Source organism: Panthera tigris, chromosome B1 (genome assembly GCF_018350195.1).
Source record: "Panthera tigris isolate Pti1 chromosome B1, P.tigris_Pti1_mat1.1, whole genome shotgun sequence".
NCBI lineage: Eukaryota > Metazoa > Chordata > Mammalia > Carnivora > Felidae > Panthera > Panthera tigris.
Window position 1 is genome coordinate 71,440,121 of NC_056663.1, and position 20,010 is coordinate 71,460,130.

At 40.0% G+C, this 20,010-nt stretch overlaps 1 protein-coding gene across 1 annotated transcript; it reads left to right on the forward strand.

Annotated features, from left to right (window-relative positions):
• The first annotated feature begins 746 nt into the window (after positions 1-746).
• Positions 747-19,157, forward strand: CTSO (cathepsin O). The gene is made up of 8 exons (XM_042983712.1): positions 747-935; positions 3,523-3,631; positions 4,220-4,359; positions 6,565-6,732; positions 8,192-8,313; positions 14,286-14,449; positions 15,277-15,369; positions 17,757-19,157. Exons 1-8 carry the CDS (start codon positions 810-812, stop codon positions 17,789-17,791), a joined length of 957 nt encoding a protein of 318 aa, XP_042839646.1. The 5' UTR covers positions 747-809; the 3' UTR covers positions 17,792-19,157.
• The last annotated feature ends 853 nt before the right edge of the window (positions 19,158-20,010 follow it).

The window sequence follows — 20,010 nt, forward strand, 5'->3', positions numbered from 1 at the left end:
CTTTTGGGAACTAAGCTGAGAAGGTGGAAAACAATTACAATAATAGAAGTGGGGGTGGGGGGAAGCTACCTTACCATAGAATAAATAGTTAAGACCAAACAATTAAAATACGCAAGGCATCTTACAAAATGTTTTAGGGGGATTACTATATTTAAATTTCACCACAAACTGCAGAAAGGCGTACTACCTCTACCTTTCTTTGCAAATGGAGAAACAGGCTTGAGAGTTTTGAAATGGCCACAATCTCCAGATAAAGAAATTGTGCATTTTCACAACAGTAAATTTTTGTTAACGTATTCACAAACATCTGCTACACGAATGAGTGCCTTTGTGTAGATTCGCTAACATTTTAGAATTAGGTCCTGAACGTTAGAGACCGTCGTAGAAGGAATCACAGGAATCAAACCAAGTTAACTTCAAATACTGCCTGAATCAGTCTGAGATAAAAGGAAGAAAAATAAAGAACTTCACTCCGGAAGCGAAGGTGACACAGCCGTCCACATTGTCGCATACGGCACATGGACACTCAGGCTTTGCTGTCACAGCTGGGAGACGACACCAGAAAGCACGTGGCCAAGTGCCTAACGCTTCCGCAAAAAAACGCAGCGAGCACCGCAACGGTTTCCGGCTAACCGGATTCCCACCTACAGAGCAATGGGGCCGAAAGCGGCGTCGGCGTCTCCAGCCCCCGGCGCCCCGCTCCTCCGCTCCCGCCCTGCAAACCCGGGAGGGGGAGGAGCCGAGGAATCGAAAGAGAAAGCAGGCGGCGGGAGCTGGCGGCCGCCGGCCTCCGGGAGCGGGGCGCGGGGATGGAGCTGCGGGCGCTCTGGCTGCTTTGCTGCTGCTTCTGCTGCTGCGGCCGCGCTGCGGACCCCCGCGCCACCTTCACGGCGACGGAGCCGCGGAGCCGCGAGCGACAGGCAGCCGCCTTCCGGGTACCGAGCGCGCGCCGCCCTGTGTCTGTTTCCCGGTCGCCCCTTCAGGTCCCGGGTCGGGGCTGGGGCAGGGGACCAGTGAGAGCCGCCACTCCTGGTGGTCACCCGGCCCGCAGCTCAGTGATGGGTTTGGGGTTTCTGACAAGTTCGCAAGTCAACCTCTCCCTCCGTTCCCCATGTGCCAGCTCCCCCTTGCCTGGGCTGACCAAAAGATTTGATTTTCCGGGGAAGATTCGTCGGCGGTAGGTTTATATGATACGCCCAAAGTAATCAATGGATGTGTTCAAAGTATTCTCGATTGGAAGAAGCACCCCTTTTAGCAGTCCCCTGGGCTGCTCTCACTGCCTTCCAGAGCCGTTCCTTTACAGTGAAAAGAACCAGATAAAGGCGGAAGAAACCCGTCAGTTTTCCTTCCGCAGGGGGGCGCTGGTGACCTCCTGTAACACAATGTTCTAAACAAAAAACGTGCATTTAGAGAGGTCACAGAATCCTTCCCATTTATGATTTGCGTGAACGGGGCCTCCTTCAATTGGTGTAGCGACCTTAAAAATTCTTCTTCACTTGGTGGAAATAGATTTTGGAAAGGAGGAAGCATTTAATTTCCTTTTCACATTATTTCCAGAAGTCTTCATAATAATGCTTAGATTTTTACCCCAGCATTAAAACTCTAGAATGGACCAAATTAGCTGAATATAAATAGGTTTTTGCTGAGATCAAGAGTTACCGATTTAGAACTTGCCTCAGTGTGTTCTCTATATCTTATACCATTTAACAATTTTTTTAATCATGAAAGATGTCATTTCATTGTAAAAGAAAATTGATTTGTTCTAAATAAAAGTAAGTACGAATTTAGTAATACTGCTTTTTGGAATTATATTTGTTTTTTGTTTTTGTTTTTGTTTTTGTTTTTGTTTTGTTTTGTTTTTCCTGATATACTGTTGGGATTTCTCCTGGAATTCTATAGCTGTACTCTTTTCTGCTCCTCCTCTCTCCCCTAGAAAATTCCATTGTTTAGGAAGTCCTAACCTTGCCCGATTCTGTCCATTCTTGTGTTTTGCCCAAACGAAGATGTGTTTTATTGCTCTTGAGTTACATTCTAGCTTTTAAAACCAGAAGCACACATTGTTTGAGAACAAACTTCCTGTCCTATATTCTACCCCTGTCCTGAACTTGGTTGTGTACTGTGGTGACCCACACCCTTTAGGGAGAATGTAGTTCATCTCATCTATACTGATAATGGCATTCCTTGGCTGAATAAATAAACGCACTGCCTTACTCCTCAAGAAAATCATTTTGGAGGATTGTAGGCACAAGGAGGCCAGAGTAATAAATATATTTTTTAACTTATATAATTTATAAGGATATGTATTTACTTATATAGTTATTCATGTTGGTCCTGTCAAGAGGCCATACGCAGGAGACGATTGTCTACAAAATGCAACTCTTCTCAGGGGCACCTGGGAGGTTCAGTCCATTGGGCGTCCTACTCTCCATTTCAGCTCAGGTCATGATCTCAAGATCCTGATGCATGGGGCTCCATGCTGGGCATTAATTATTTCATTAATAATCCTTCCAGGACAGCTCAGCAAGGAAAAAATAAGATTACGATTAGTTTCAGTAATAATTTGCTTAAAAATAAACAGCCTAAAGCTATTAAGAGCATGAATGCAAAATGTCTTTTGTGTATTTATTCAACAACAAATAGTAATTAAACATCTATTGTGTGCCAGCCAAGTGCTCAGTGCAGGAAATGCGGTGATGAGTAAGACAGGCAATTCTTGCCCTCATTTTGCTTATAGATTTAAGACACAGGCACACAATAAACACATAAATCCGTAAACAAATACATAAGAGCTAGAGTTGGAAACTTATCAAATGGTAGTCCCCTGAAGTTTTATTGCTCCTGCATGGTTGGTTAGCGTTAGGAAATGGAAGCATTTTCTCATAGGTTAAGATAAGTTACAACATTCAGAGCCCAGGAATCTGTAAATAATGGCTACATTTTCCCTCCAGATCGACAAGCCAATGTATCTTCCTGGGACATTTCCAGGATTGCCTCTTTTTCATAAAGACTTGTTACCCTCAATGAGATAGAGATCTCTATACAGCTCAAAAAGAATCAGATTTATTTATTATTTACTTATCTCTTTTGCCATGCTTTGTTACTTAGTGCTGGGAAATACAAAGATAAAGACACACTTTCCAAATTCAAAATTTTTTAATCTAATGAGTTTTAGTTGGTGATAATTTTCACTAGCATCTAGTGTTTATTTGCAATTCATTTTATTTTTTCCAGTGTGTTAAACAAACATATTTAGTGCTTTTAACATGCTTAGGGAAGAGGAATTATAAATGGATAAGAGATACCTTTCCCGGCCTCAAAAATGTACCTGAAATCAGACGGTAGTTTTCATACAAATGTCTATAAATCTGATCTGGGACTCTTAGGCAGTCTTTCATTGTGATCTTTAGGAAAGAAATCAAGCTTTGACTTTTAATACCTGAAAAATATGCCCAATTTAGTTACACATAAATTGCTCTGCAAAGTTAACATAGGTCATGTAAATTAACTTTTCTCTTCTTTTAGGAAAGTCTTCATAGACATCGATACTTGAATTCTGTATTCCCTGGTGAAAACTCCAGTGCCGTCTATGGAATAAATCAATTTTCTCATTTGTTTCCTGAAGAGTTTAAAGGTATGGTGTGATTGTGCCATTGGTTGTTTGGTTTCTGGATTTTTGTTCCCGTAATTTTTGATGAATTGTGTAATTGTGAATCTGGTAACATGAGTCATAGTTAACATTTATTACATACTGAACGTCAAGCATGTGCCAGGTGCTGACAGAAAAATTAATTCATGGTCCTTTTCTTGTAATTATTGCTTAAGATCTAAGTGTTATAATTGTAGACATTTCCATGTGGCTGTAAGGGCCAATGTTCCATCCTTTGTGCAGTTTTTTAGTGCTATTTCTATTCAAGACATCCACAGTTCCATGGGTTAGGATAAAACCAGTGATGTCAAGAAGACTCATTTTTATTATTGACCAAGTTCTAAAAGACAAGTCATTTTATGTGGCAACTCCTAGTACTATTGTAGGAATTCCTATCTTGGTAGCTTTCAGTGAGTGCATTTCGTGTTATGAGAAAGCATAAAGGAACATCTCAAATGGCAGGTTCTACCAGAAAGCTACTGTTTCTGTTTGAAAAGTTCCTGCAAAAAGAATCCCAGGGGGCCTCCCTATAATATAATGTTGGCTGCCTTTTCCTTCCATGTTTCAATTCAGCTATTTACTTAAGAAGCAAACCTTCCAGATTGCCCAGATACCGAGCAGAAGTCCAAACATCCATACCCAATGTGTCTTTACCATTAAGATTCGACTGGCGGGACAAGCGTGTTGTAACACCAGTGAGAAACCAGCAGACCGTGAGTTTCAGGAGTTGTTGTTGTTGTTGTTGCTGCTGCTGCTTTTCTCTTTTTAAATACTTTTAGTGTGGGAAGTCACCTTTGAGGTCCAGTTCAGTCAAACTTGTGATAGAAGCCATCATTTCTCTGGGTAAAATCACAGAGATGATCTCCAATCATCCAGAAATGACAACTAAGGGAGAATCTCTGGTGAAATGAGAGACAGATGCCAAAGCCTGACTGTTATTTTGAAGATAAGCCTGTCCCTCTGAAACCCCACCATTGGCATAGGCAATGTCAGCTCACCAGGGAAAGTCGATCCCCTAACCACAGGGATACAGTCTCAGTTTATCTGCAGTGGAAACCTCACCAGGTCTTTTAGCTTCCTGGTGTGTAGTGTCTTAGACAGAGGAGTCACTATCTAGTTAGGATGATCCTTTTTTATTTCTCAGGTTATACATCCGTTGATATAAACTCTAACACCAGATCATTTATTTGCTTTATTATTGAATCCAGAGTGAAGTATTAATTAGTCAGAAACTGAATCCTTCCAGGAAGTGTCTGTATTGTATTAAAGGAATACAATTGAAATAATCTTTTTTTTTTTAAACTTAAACAGATGAGGGGAGTGCTTTCTTTCTTTTTTTTTTAATGTTTACTTATTTTTGAGAGAGAAGAATGGGGGAGGTGCAGAGAGGAAGGCACAGTATTCAAAGCAGGCTCCAGGCTCTGAGCTGTCAGCACAGAGCCCGATGTGGGGCTTGAACCCACAAAGTGTGGGATCATAACCTGGGACAAAGTTGGCCGCCCACCCGACTGAGCCACCTAGGCACCCCAGAATTAGTAATATTTAATCAAAGTAATGTACTATACGGGTGTCTGAGTGGCTCCGTCGATTAAGCATCCAGCTCAGGTCATGATCTCATGGTTTGTGGGTCTGAGCCCCACGTCGGGCTCTGTGTTGACAGCTCAGAGTCTGGAGCCTGCTTTGGATTCTGTGTCTCCCATTCTCTCTGACCCTCCCCACTCGTGCTTTGTCTCTCTCCCTCTCTCTCTCTCCCTTTCTCCCTCTCTCTCTCCCTCTCTCTCAAAAATAAACATTAAAATATTTTTTTCTAATTTAAAAAAAAAAACAAAGAAATATACTGGAGAGATATTTTTGAACAGAAACTGCCCTCCTGGGGCAGCTATGGAAAGGTAAACTAAAGCTAGCTATTGGTATGGTGCCCTGCAATCTGTATTTGCTTTTCTCAAGGTGTGGAAACCCACAAGTAGAGTTTGTTACTGCATATTTTCCTATGCCATAGGCGCTGGAGATATAGATATAGTAAGACACCTAAAGCAATAAAGTTGCTCGACAAAGATGACCAATTGTTCTTCTTCCTTCCTTTGCCCAACCGGGCAGCCCATGTCCTATGATTAAGTCAGCAGTGCCCAATTGCAAATCTTACTCTTACCTGTGCCTTTTCTATGGGTCCTTCTTCCTTGTGCATGATCCTTGATTTCATTTCCTCCATCTTTTCCCTTTTTTTCAGGACCAACACTTTTATTCTTTTGTTCCAGTTTGTTCAATAAGATCCAGTTAATAGATCCAGAATTCAGGAAGAGTGTCAGGCAATATTTGAGTAAGGAATGACCAGTATGGGTTTTTATCATTATGACATTTTACGGGCATACGTGATATGCCCATGCTGGCTCCTTGACAGCCTAAAAAAGTAAATCATTCAGTTCCCGTGTCCATCAAGTCATGAGTACAAGGTATATGACATATATCCTCACCCCATGTCACCTCATGGAGATGGTGGATGTCATAGCAGCAGAGTGTCCGGGGAGAAACAAGAAGGAAGTTGGTACACTTCCTAAAAACAGAAGTCCCGTTCAGTGCACTGGTTAGTCTTTTAAAAGACCATCAGTTCGTCCAAGTGTTTTCTCAGTCTCTAAAATTTGCTTTTTTCTTGCATTGTCTACTGTGCAATGGCAATACTACCAATTTATCTTTTCTTATGATTACATTTTGATGCTTGAAAGAGAATTTTGGTTTTCCTTTCTTTTGGCAGTTGGAAAATCTACAGGATGGGCAGTATTTTGCAGCCCCCCCCCCCCCACCCCGCCGCAGGGTCTGCTCATGTTAATTGACTTGATAACTTGTGATATGTAGAGATGTTGGCAAACTTGGTTTGGACATCATTTGAGGATAAACACTATGCTATCTCTCTTTTTAAACAGTGTGGAGGTTGCTGGGCCTTTAGTGTGGTGGGTGCCGTGGAATCTGCCTATGCGATAAAAGGGAAGCCTTTGGAAGACCTAAGTGTTCAGCAGGTCATTGATTGTTCATATAATAATTACGGCTGCAATGGAGGGTCTACTCTCAATGCTTTGAACTGGCTGAATAAGGTGATTTCTCGGCCTTTCGAACTCTTCGTTTCCGCTTTTGTTTACTTAACATGCATTTTTTTTTTTTTTAATTTATTTTTGGGACAGAGAGAGACAGAGCATGAACGGGGGAGGGGCAGAGAGAGAGGGAGACACAGAATCAGAAACAGGCTCCAGGCTCCGAGCCATCAGCCCAGAGCCTGACGCGGGGCTCGAACTCACGGACCGCGAGATCGTGACCTGGCTGAAGTCGGACGCTTAACCGACTGCGCCACCCATGCGCCCCCTTAACATGCATTTAGAATTGAAACAGTTTACTCTCATATACCAAAGAATGTTTTTAAGTTCAGAAATTTAAACGACCAAAGCTTGAATTAATCGGAAGATTTCAAAACGAATTGCTTTCAGGCAAGTCGGCTGTTGAGAAATCAAAGCGTGAAAAATCTTACCTGAGATCTGTTTTCAGAAAAACATGAATGTTTATTTCTTAGCACTTCTTAATAGGTCAGTGCTCTTTTACATAGATACATTTGCATCATGTCCCAGAAGGATGAGAACATGCGATTATTGATTTCCATAGAATTTTTGAATACTGAGATTATAAGGGATGTTAGAAATCAGCAAATGTAGTAACTCTTTACGTGGATGAAGAAATGAGCCCTGAGAGGTGAGATCACGTTGCCAAATTAGCAGCTGAGCCAGGACTGTGTCTTAAGTCTTCTGTTCCCACTGAAGGGCTTTGTCCCATATACCACAGTGTCTCTCGGTGTTCTTAGGACACTCTCTGACATTGTCCTATATCCAGTATGAACTGCATGAAGCCAGACGGTGAGGCTGTTGCTATGTTTTGTAAAAGCGGTCAAGCTGGAAATTCCCAAATTTGAATATCCTTTCCTTGTTCATTTTCTGTATTTTGAGTCACTGCATACCAGAAGCTGCTCGGTACACATCAGGGGCAAGCAAGAATGGTGTGGTCCCTGGCTTCTGTAACACAGAATCGGGAAAGTAAGATTGCGTCTCGACAACTAAAAAATAAATGACATGTGCCAGTCGAATGGCACAAAGATGTGGATAGAAAGAATGCTTGACCTGACCATTGCCTGTGCATTAAACACTGTGCTGAGTGAGTCTCAGAGACTTGCTGACAGAACGTATGGCTTTGGAAGGAAAATGGCTCACCTTGTTTTAACCTCAGGAGAAAAAGGATAAGACTTTATTATCCAGTGGAAGAAGGCTCTAAGGAAGGAAGATATAGGGAAACAATAGTAAGAGAGAAAGATAATTGAGTTTAATTACTTAGTATGTCCCTACCAAACACCTAAAGATTTAATCTAAGGTCTTAATAACGTAAGGAATATCCGCGTGATGAGGGTGTGGCCAAGTTGAATCTTAATTTTGACATATCGCAGTAAGTTCTATTTGATTTCTAAAACAACTGCATTTTAAATTAAGAACATTCTGGATGTTTATTTTCTCTTAGACGCATGTAAAACTGGTGAGAGATTCAGAGTACCCATTCAAAGCGCAAAATGGCCTGTGCCGTTACTTTTCTGATTCACATTTTGGATTTTCAATCAAAGGTTATTCTGCATATGACTTCAGGTAATTGTCTTATCCTATTGTGTCTTTCCCTCTATTTCTTAATTTCTGATCCATTGGCTATTCAGAATTAATAACTTGATTGAAGGCATAAAGGCCTACTTATTTTAAGACCTGCTTTTTACTAGAGAGACCAATGGAGTGCTATGGTTGTTACAACAACCAATGGATGTTGTTTCTTATGCATGATCAGCTTATTTTTCCATTTGTCATTAGAATAGAATTAACACATTTAAATCCAGCTTAAGGTGTAATTTATTCTGACCACCTTCCTCTTAACAAATTGAGTTGTCATAATTGCCATTAGTATATTTCAACCTTACTGTTGAATCAATCCAAAATTGCTTTGTGTTACTCTCCAGCTAATATCGAGCAATCTACATAACCAAGAAGCATTTTTTGAACGCCCTTGGATTTTTTAAAGCGTTAACTTTAAGAAAAGCATAAACTGAAACTTAGAAGCAAGTAAGAGTATATTACTGGAGGTAGATTATGCGGCACGCACTATAGGCACGAGGGAAGCACAGGGGTGGATAAAGATAGGCCGAGGAAGGGCCTTGGAAGTGTTGGAAGTTGAAGAGCAAGATGACTTTGGGTAGGTTCAGGGAGAAACAGTCGTTAAAAAGGGCTTTAAAAATGCATGAAAACCTGAAAGCCAGCTAGAAAACCATTGTGACCATTCGATGCAGTGCAAGATAGGTGTTCAGGGATAATAGGACAAAGGAAGACACAAACAACTCCTTTTTGCGTTTAAAAAAATGTAGAGGAAACTTCACACAGTCTTTTGAAACAGAGAAAGCAGAAAGTAAATTATATTCAGCTGAGGTGACAGACTACCCTAAAACATACTGATACTGAATATAAAAGAGTCTCTTGATCCAGATGGTGCCAACCCATGAGATCTGAAGGAAATCAAGGGTGAAATTAGATCATTGAAGAAAATGGAACCCCTCTGAATAAGCACGAGTGGCTGGCACATTGCCAGCACAGCTCCTGTCCACAGCAAGGACTCTCGGGGTGACCGTAGGAACCAAACACCAGAGAACTGCGATCCCACAGACAGAGGCTCCTCAGAATCAATCACTAAATGTGCAGAGTCATTGAGTGCATCATTCCACATCTTTTTGAAGGAAATGCACTTTCAGAAATGAGAAAGTGTGCTTCTATCAGCTACCAGTTCCTTGGGAGTAAAAGGAAGGCGTGTGCACGAGAAAGAACTCGATTTTCAAAATGTCACTTAAGAATTTCAGGGAATGCCCCATCATGAGTAGCAAAGTGAAAAAAAAAAAAAATTAGGAAGAAACCAGAGAAGAATAGGCATTAGCTTGAATTAGAGAGTGAGAGAGAGAATGTAAGTCACTGGCACTGGACCTGAAGTATGATCCATGTAATTCTTTGGCTAAGAAGAACAGAGGTCCCACTAAAAAAAAATCTCTATGTTTACACTGAATATAAACATTCTGATAATACAGCGCTAAGCTAATTGTGTTAGACTCCCCCAAGAAGATCTCTCTTTGATTTACTCATTCCTTCTCAAATACTTACTGAACTTTGTTTCAGGTTCTGGGGGCTCAGCAGTGAACAAAAACAGACAAAAAAACTGATTATATTTTAGTGATAGAGACAGGCAATAAGGAAAACAAAAATATGTACAGCATGTTAGGTGTAATCATTTCTAAAAAGAACTAAGTAAAATGGTGGGAGGAAGAGGAAACATCAGGTTGAAGGAAGGGGAGTATACAGGCCAGGACGGAGCTTTTTGAAAAGATATCATTTGAGCAAAGACCTGGAGAAGCATGGGAATATAGCCATGTAGACATCTAGGTAAATACTGTTCCCAGCAGGAGCTGTAAGGGCGAAGGCCCTGAGACAGAAACATGTTTGGCATATTTAAAGAACAATCATGCCCACTGGGACTGTAATGGAGAGAAGATGGACAAGACTACTAGGAGATAAGGAAAGAAAGAAAGAAAGAAAGAAAGAAAGAAAGAAAGAAAGAAAGGGAAAGAGAAAGAAAGAAAGAAAGAAAGAAAGAAAGAAAGAAAGGGAGGGAGGAAGAAAGAAAGAAAGAAAGAAGAGAAAGAAAGAAAAAGAAAGAAAGAGAAGAAAGAAAGAAAGAAAGAAAGAAAGAAAGAAAGAAAGAAAGAAAAGAAAGAGAAAGAAAGAAAAGGTTACCTGGTCATAATCTCGGAGCAGTGTTAGAAGAATGGTCTTAGATATGAGACATAATAGGTTAATACCCCTCATAGAAAGTAAAGCCCCCCAGAGAATATTGAGGGATTTTATGTAAAGAATGAGAGAGGAGAGTGTCAAGGAGGAGAACAGGCTTTTTGGCCTGAACAGCTGAAAGGATGGAATTAACTGTCACTGGAGATATGAAAGTCTAAGACAGGAACGGATTCAGCAAGCAACATCATGTCCCAGCAGTAATCCCGAGAAACTCTGGAAGGGAAATGGAGAAATGAGACAGAACAGGGGAGGGAGGGTTTTCGTATTAAGCAAAATAGAACTGAGGGTACAGGTCCTACCGGGGAGCTATTGGGGCCAAGGTAAACTATGCATTTCAATGTTATCCCATCCAAATTGATGATCTGCATTCCGTGTCAGTTGAGGGTGCTGCCAGGGTAGAGGTGGGGGGTGAGCTGGATTTCCTGGCTCTTTAAGAGAAGAGCCTCAGGCAAAAAACTACAGTGGACCCCATGTTTGAAGCCTGGCTGATTGTGCCCGTGTTACCGCCTCCAACACCAGCACCACCACCGCGGTGGCAAGGGCCAAAGGACTTGGGAAGATTTTCCACAGCAACGCTGTAACCAGGCACTCGACTAGGCCCCTAACACTTAAATACCGTCACTTCCATTGAGGTTTCTGAGACTCAGGGAGGGTCACAGAGCTCATGAACTAACTATAGGGCCACATTAGAATTCATATTTGTCGAGCTCTGAAACTCATACTTTTTCCCTCCCTCTATTTCTCAGGTCATGAGCTCTTTAATTTTTCAGTAGTTTCAGACAGTGTGAGCCCACACACAGCTATCGGCCAAAAACTCCAAAAAATCTCATGCAGAGCCTGAAAAGATCTAAAACTAAGCCAACCAGCAACCAACCAAACAAGCAAAACCTCACTGAATCCTAAGAACATAGTCTAGTCGCAGAGGAAAATTACCATTTATATCCAGGCTTCTTCATGCATTTTTGTTTATCAGGCCCCAGGAAAGACCTTTCAGAACTCAAAATAAATATGAGAGTGACTATGTCAAGAAAAAGAGAAGGAACCCCGTATTAACAATGGACTGAAAAACTAGGGCACAGTATTAACACACTGAATTCTAGGAATGAGAAAATGGAAATCTACATACTCATGTAGAGTCTAGAACAGAAAAGACCTACCTTAGTCACTAAATCTTGACGACAGTAAACTTGAGAATTCTTTTAAAGATTGTAGGATTTGTATCTTACTGATCCATAAAGTGAATAGTAAGCATATGGGAAAAGATTTGATAACGTGTCCATTATCAGCAGCGTATATTTTGATAGTACACTTGACCCTCAAACAACACAGGCTTGAACTGCATGTTCCACTAATATGTGGGTTTTTTTCCAGTAAATACAATATGGTCCTGTATTTTCTTTTCCTTATGATTTTACGAAAACTTTTTTCCCTAACTTTATTGCAGGAATACAGTAATTGAGTACATAAAATGTACAAAAAAATGGGTTAATCCACTGCTTATGTTATCAGCAAGTCTTCCAGTCAACAGTAGACTATTAAGGCTTTGGGGAGTCAAAAGCTATATGTGGACTTTCAACTATGTGGAGGTTCGGCACCCCTATCCCTGGGTTCATGGTCAATTGAAATTCTATATTGGGCTAATAATGGAAAAGAGATGCTGTTTGGAGTATATTTTGACTTGATAAAAGCCAACGTCTTTCTGAAACACAGATGGTAACAATGCTAGTCGGTTCTGGGGCTAAATGGAACTTTTGCCTGCTGGTCTTGACTGGCATGTCTTCCTATTTCGTATTTTCCAACATCTTTGATATCTTTTCTTTAGTGCTGCCTCCAAGCAGAGACTATTACTCAATTGGTTTTTGATCATACAATATTAATTACCCTTTGCATTCTAAAAACTATTTCTTCTTCTTGATGTTTCTCTTTCCATCATGCTGTCCTTGACACTGGATCTTTGATGTCATATATTTACGGTATAGCTTTTGTTTTCTTCAAAAGGTAGAGACAGCTGTATCCCTGTTTTACAGAGATAATCCTATTTGTCATATTTGGATAGCAAAATAGTCAAAATTTTTACTATAAAATATTCAAAAATTTGAGTACAATAGAATACACATTATACACTACAATCTATGCTGAGCAAAATCGGTTTATTAGATAACTTAGAAATAAGAAAAGGAAGCAAGATTTATTTTAAATGTAGAGTATAATTTATGTGTAGGCATGCTAGAAAATTTATACCTACAATTTTATCCTTATACTGATTTGCGACATAGATGACTTCAGTCACCTGCTGGAGTCACTGGACTCCAGTGTGACTGAAATGACTCCAGTCTGTAGCTGGAATTTGAACCTAGCTATGTGGAACTTCACGGACTATACCCTACCTGTCCCAAAGTAATATTAATGAATACAAGTTATTATTACGGTAGCAAAAATTAGGATTGACTGCTTATAGATCTCCAAGAAAAAGATCTTCATGTTAACAGGTAATATGGATAAATGTTTAGAGTGAATGTGTAGTTTCTGTCTCAATAAATGCTCTTATGCACTCAATTTTTTCCCCACCTGTGGACAAAATATCCCCTTGATAGAAAGTGATCTCCGGCTGGATATGACGATGGATTATTTACTCTTTCAAGCTACAAATCCAACCATAGCTTGCTGTAGCAATACACTCCCAAATGCTATCTAAATGGCTTGAAATACAAGTGACTTGGTTTCAGTGTCCACACACAAAGCTGACCTTTAAAAGTGTAAATAATGGTTTAATCACATACTTCCAAGATTGATGACGGCTGAGTGTTGTGTAACATTAGGCTTTATCAGTACACGTCCATGTGTGAGAGCAATAACTATGTCTTTCGCAGTCTTTGCAATCTAGTACTAGTTCTCCTGGCACCTTGGCATCTCTTCTGTTGCGTAATGACAGTCGCCACTTTGAGATAACCCTCCCCTATGATTTCTGCATTTGGCATTCCGTTAACAGAAGTTGGTCAGTTTCTTGATTGTCACATGGTGTGGCAGAGATATGTCTCCGTGCATTCAGTCTTCTCACTTTCCTTATTAGAAGAATCCCCTTAGAACTAGATGCTCTAGCTAGCTACAAAACTCCACTTACCATCTTCCCTGAAGCTAAACTTGGTTAACCCGTAACTGAGTACTAGCCAATACGTATACATATAGGCATATGCACAATGTGCACGTTACTTTTCGGAAGTCTTCTTGACAGGAATGTAGCACTTCTTTCTCCTTTTTGCTGTTTAAAAGATATGTTAAATGGCTAGAGCTCCAGCAGCCACCTTGGACCACGAATTGACCTTGGCAATGGGAACCTCACATGGCAGAACGAGAATCTAGAAAGATGCTGACTTCCAATATCTTGGAGCCTCGTAGCAGTCCTGGGCTGTCGATCCCCCAGACTTCTTCTAGTTTCCGTTCTTTACATCTTCTGTAATTGCAACCAAATCTACTCCTGACCATGTACAGATTAAATAGATTATAAAATATCTTTACCTCAAAAACTAACCTCCTTAGGGCGCCTGGGTGGCTCAGTCGGTTAAGTGTCCGACTCTTGATTTCGGCTCAGGTCATGATCTCACGGTTTGTGGATTCAAACCCCACATGGGGCTCTGGGCTGATGGTCTGGAGCCTGCTTGAGATTCTCAGTCTCCCTCTCTTTCTGCTCCTCCCCTGCTTGTGTTCTCTCTCTCACCTCCTTGACTGTATATTTCCTCTTTTGGTAGTGACCAAGAAGATGAAATGGCAAAAGCACTTGTCACCTTTGGCCCATTGGTCGTGGTAGTAGATGCAGTGAGCTGGCAAGACTATTTAGGAGGCATAATACAGCACCATTGCTCTAGTGGAGAAGCAAATCATGCAGTTCTCATAACCGGGTTTGATAAAATAGGTAAGTGCTGAACAGACTTGATTGGTTACTTTCCAGCCTGAACTCTGATTAACAAATGATCGCCATTATTTTTAAAATGCTGGAATTTCGGGGTGCCTGGATGGCTCAGTTGGTTAAGCATCCAACTTCAGCTCAAGTCATGATCTCATGGTTTGTGGGTTTGAGCCCCGCATCGGGCTCTGTGCTGACAGCTCGGAGCCTGGAACCTGCTTTGGATTCTGTGTCTCCCTCTCTCTCTGCCCACCCCTCACTAGTACTCTATCTCTCTTTCTCTCTCAAAAATAAATAAAAACATTTAAAAATCAATCAGTCATTCAATCAATCAAGCTGAAATTTGGTCGTTCTATGTCTAAGTCCTCCTAAGACCTTTACAGCTTTTCAGTAGACTTCCAAGTACAAATGCCTTGTCATGTCCCCCCCCCCCAATCAATTAATACCTTGTTAAAACGATGATAATTCTTGATTTAAATAATGTGCATTCTCCACTTGGAATGTTTACAATACTTGTTGGGAAAAAAGACCTGCTTATTATTTTATCATACATATCTAACAGTTCTTCCCCCCCCGCCCCCCTTTTCCTAATTCCCTGGAATTGCGTGTATGTTTTCATTTCATGCTATCCAAATTCAAACGTGTATTTTTCCATTATTAGAGTGTGACACTAACTACAGCTCCGATTTACTTGGCTAGTATATATTAGCATAACATTACATTTTTAATCTTTTGCTCAGAGCTACTATACTTATCCAGAACTAGCCTTTAAATAAACATGCATTCACAAAAAAATCCGAGTTTTTCAGAACTTGTTGCCATTTTATATCTTGCAGGAAATCCTCCATATTGGATTGTGCGGAACTCATGGGGAAGTTCATGGGGAGTAGATGGCTATGCCCATGTTAAAATGGGAGGCAATATTTGTGGTGAGTCATGAATTGATGTTTAAAACTTCAGGCTAAATGCACAGGAAGATACTTTGACTATATTAAAATTATATATCTGTCCAGTCTATAGTATACTTTTGCAGTAATAATTTTCATTCTTTAGCCAACTGTTACAAATAAAATAGTATTGGGGCACCTGGGTGGCTCAGTCAGTTAAGCATCTGACTCAATTTCAGCTCAGGTCATGATCTCGTGGTCATGAGATCGAGCCCCATGTGGGGCTCCTTGCTGGGCCTGGAGCTTGCTTAAGATTCTCTCTCTCTCTCTCTCTCTCTCTCTCTCTCTCTCCCTCCCTCCCTCCCTCTGCCCCTCCTTATGCCGCTCCCCTGTTCATGCGTATGCACACCCATGTGCTTGCTCTCTCTCAAAAATAAATTAATCAATTAACCTAATTAAATAGTGTTCTTAAAAGAGACACTATTGCATATGTTCATATTTTGAAAAGGAGGAGAGACTTCCCTGAAAACAAATATAATGAGCAAAATATGATAAAATGGTGTAATAATTTACTGAAGTTAACTTCAAACACCATATAAATAATCAACTTGAGTCCAAAATTCTCCAAAAACATCACCTAGTTCTAATTTATTTTATATAACTGTATGAATTTTTCTCAACTTGTGCATTATCATATTCGCTCAAGGATTATCAAGGATTATCAAGAATCACTTTTTCTTTGTATCAAAATGTATGAAAATATGAGCATTAGGATGGTCTCTGATTTAATATGTCCCTTGTCACACCTATAGATTCAAGCAAAACAAGAACTGGGATTGAGAGGCTAAAGCAAATACCAAATATACTTATCTTACTGAATAACATTTTTTTTTTTTTTGGTAATTAACTACAAGCAAAATTAAAACAGCTAGTTTAGTATTTTATGCTGTATTCTAAAAACCTATATTTAAACCTATATTCTAAGGTTTTTGATCTAGAAAATCAGCATAGTTATGAATTAAGTTTGAGCCAAACTATATTACATATGAAAGTGATCATTTAATTTCTCATTACAATGATTCCTAGCATGCATACAGGTTTTTAAAAGTTGTAGAACCCTCCAGATAGACTGAGAAAAGAGAGTACAGAAAAGTTTGACAGTTTATATTTTGATTCAATCTAGTGACTACTGGCCAATAGTTGCATAAAGTGGGATCCATGAGAGTTAATCAATGATTTGTTCTATCACCCCAATAAAATATTTATCTTCAGTTATTTATGAAGGAGAGTGATCCTCACAGAAATCTTCCAACCAGAGCACTAGCAACCCAATCAGGCCTCCACTTTTTAGCATCATCGGGGGCTTTCACATTTTTGGAACTTGCAGGTAAATTACTGCTGCCATTCATTGAACTTCTGCTGCTAAACATAAATGATCTCTGTCAAAGTGGTGGTGCTTGCATCTAGGCTGCTTCAGAGCTCTGGCAGGAGAGTTGCAAGAACATGATTCAACATTGGTTCATAATTGCCTCATTATGACTCTGTATCCCTGCCCCCACACACACCTCTTCTTCATCCCCCATCTACTGAGGGTGAGTTGAAATAATTTCTCCTGTCTACCTGTTTTCCAATTTGATTTTCCAAAGCTTGCCTGGTTAGTAATTATGCAGGGATCCAAATCCTTCCTGAAAATGAGTATTTCCTGAAAGTTCCATACCTGGTGATGATCACATTTCTCTTATGAATGATGTTATAACACAGACAGCATCCCATGGCCCCAAGAGATTTTAAATCTTAGCTAATTACACTGAAATCCAGTCTTCAAATGGACTGTTTATTGCTTTCGCCATGATATTGAGATGTATGGTCTTGTGTGCCAAGAAAGCACAGCACATTTGTGATTTATTTAAATTTTTTGCAAGTTCCAAGTTTGAATTTTCAAATTGTATTTAAAACAGTCCGGGGCGCCTGGGTGGCGCAGTCGGTTAAGCGTCCGACTTCAGCCAGGTCACGATCTCGCGGTCCGTGAGTTCCAGCCCCGCATCAGGCTCTGGGCTGATGGCTCGGAGCCTGGAGCCTGTTTCCGATTCTGTGTCTCCCTCTCTCTCTGCCCCTCCCCCGTTCATGCTCTGTCTCTCTCTGTCCCAAAAATAAATAAAAAACGTTGAAAAAAAAAAATTTTAAAACAGTCCTATAAATAATTGTATTGCCTCTAAGCAATATATATGAGTGCAATAAAGATTTCAGATATATTCATCTATTCAGGTAATAAGTCTTTTGGGGTTTTTTTGTAGTTTCTTGAAACAAAAATATTAGTCATGTCTTCTAATATCTTCTTTTGAAGTTGCCATATTTATCCTAACAGCTATAATCATTCCATTATTTTTTGGAGGAAATAGAGTTAGCACTGATGATTTCTTTTTTTCTAGGTATTGCAGATTCTGTTTCTGCTGTATTTGTGTGATTTGTTGGGCAGATCAAGGGACAACTACGAAAATGAAGGTTCATAATGGAATGGAGCATAGAGTTCATTCTCAGTGTTATTTGCCTGTAGGCCATCAGCTCAGTGGCCTGGAAGTAATCTGTGGAAGAGTTGCCTACTTTAGGATGAAGGTCAAAGAATTTCTTCAATTTGAAGACACTTACCTGGTTTGATTATTGTTTTTGTTTGCTTGTTTTAATGATATACTTCTAGTAAGATTAAAGAACGGATAGGAATTGCTTTTCCTTTGTAGAATATAATCACTAGCCTTAGCTTACACTTATATAGAAGAAAGCCAGACTAAAACGGGGTGTGCTTCTCACAATTCACAGCCCACCGACATGGAATTTCTTAAGGATTTTGAAATGCCAATTGCTTTACCTCCACAAAAGAGGCATACCCCTTGAACTGTAGAAAGGTCATGTAGAAAGAAGCAAAAGGAGAAAGGCACTTTTTCAGAGAAATAGATTGAAATTGAAGGACTGATATGGCAGCTATATGGTAGGAAAAACTCAAGTAGCATTGTCTGAGAGACTATTGTTAGGAAACTTTGTCAATAGGATTCCAATGGGTCTTTTTTCTTAGTTTGTTCTCCCTGTGTTGAGGAGCAATGCATTTTCCCACTCTCTTTCTCTTACTCTTTACTGTGCCACGCCTAAATTTTCCTAGTGGCTTGACTTCCCTGACTAAAGAAGCCTCCTATTTTTACTATTTTATAACTCATTTATTTGGCTCCATTTGTTTCTAAGCCTTTATCAAACCAGATCTCACCTTTTGGTTCCTCCCACCATTCCTAGGCACCACCCCTTTCAAAGCCTAATCCCATCAGTCTGAGGTATCAGCCAAACTGAATTTCCTAGGCTCTCTGGTTTCCCACTCTTCTGCGTATTTTTTCCAGATTCCCATTAGAACCACATTTTTGTGCATCTCTGCCTTCCTCCTGGTTCCTGGTTCTTGATGCTGGTGTTCTCTCTTACAAAAGTCATTATGTGTGGGTGTGTGGGAGTGTAAGAGCCTCAGGGCATAAGAGCTGATCTACTCTTTGAACAGAAGCACAATACATAGTATTAAATGGATTAATATAAGAAAATCATATCCAATATTGCATATGCAAACTTTTCTTTTCTGAAATTTACGGTTGCTTTCTAAGGTGGAATATCTTAACAAAAACAGAATTTTAGACGTAACAGCAACCTCTAAAAAAATTGAGGGGGTGCCTGGGTGGCTCAGTCGGTTAAGCATCCGATTGATTTCAGCTAAGATCGCGATCTTGCCGTTCGTGAGTTTAAGCCCCACATCTGGGCCTGTGCTGACTATGAGGAGCCTGCTTGGGGTCCTTCCTCTCTTCCCCTCTGTCTCTGTGCCTGCCCTGCTCACACGTGCTCTCTCTCTCTCTCTCTCAAAATAAATAAGCATTAAAAAAAAATGAGGACGCCTCATTTTCCTCTTACTTTTGATCTTTATTTATCCATCCCCTTTCTTAGAAAAAGAAAAAAGCAAAACAAAACACTGTATTTCTTTGTTTTACACCAAACCAAAGCAATCTCAAAATAATATGTGTTGACCCAGGTATAGAAACGTTCCAGGAGGAAAAATATTGATATTCTGATTAACATTTTCATTAGCCAAGTAGGTCAGAAAGGAACCATGTCCTGGTTCGTCTAGCTTGTATTTATTTACTGACTTCTGTATAAGTGCTCTTCTGATCATCTTTTTCAAATACTAAATGATTTTTAATTATAAAATGAATAATACCTCTCAGCTGTTCTGGATTTTGATGGCATTTATAATAAACAACCTATATTTGACTTTGGGTGAAAAAGACTCTTTTGATAAGCATAAGGCCTACCTTTTGTGAACACAGTGTTGATGTGCTTTACATTCACATGTTTTCTCGGCTCCAAACCTGTATATTCAATTTTTTGGTTTTCTCCATAGATACCTTAACCTCAATGTGTCCAAAATTATTCCCCTTTCCCTCCTTCAAAGAACAAACAAAACAAAACACAACGAAATGAAACAAAAATAATGTCTGCACCTCCTAGAGTCTCTATTTGGTTAACATCATCAACATTATGTAATCACCCAATCAAACACAGTGAGGGAAATTTTAGATATTTAATCAGGTCAGCTACACTTTAGTAACCCATCACTTAACCACCTACCTCCTCTCCATTTCTACCATCCTTTCCTAGATGCAT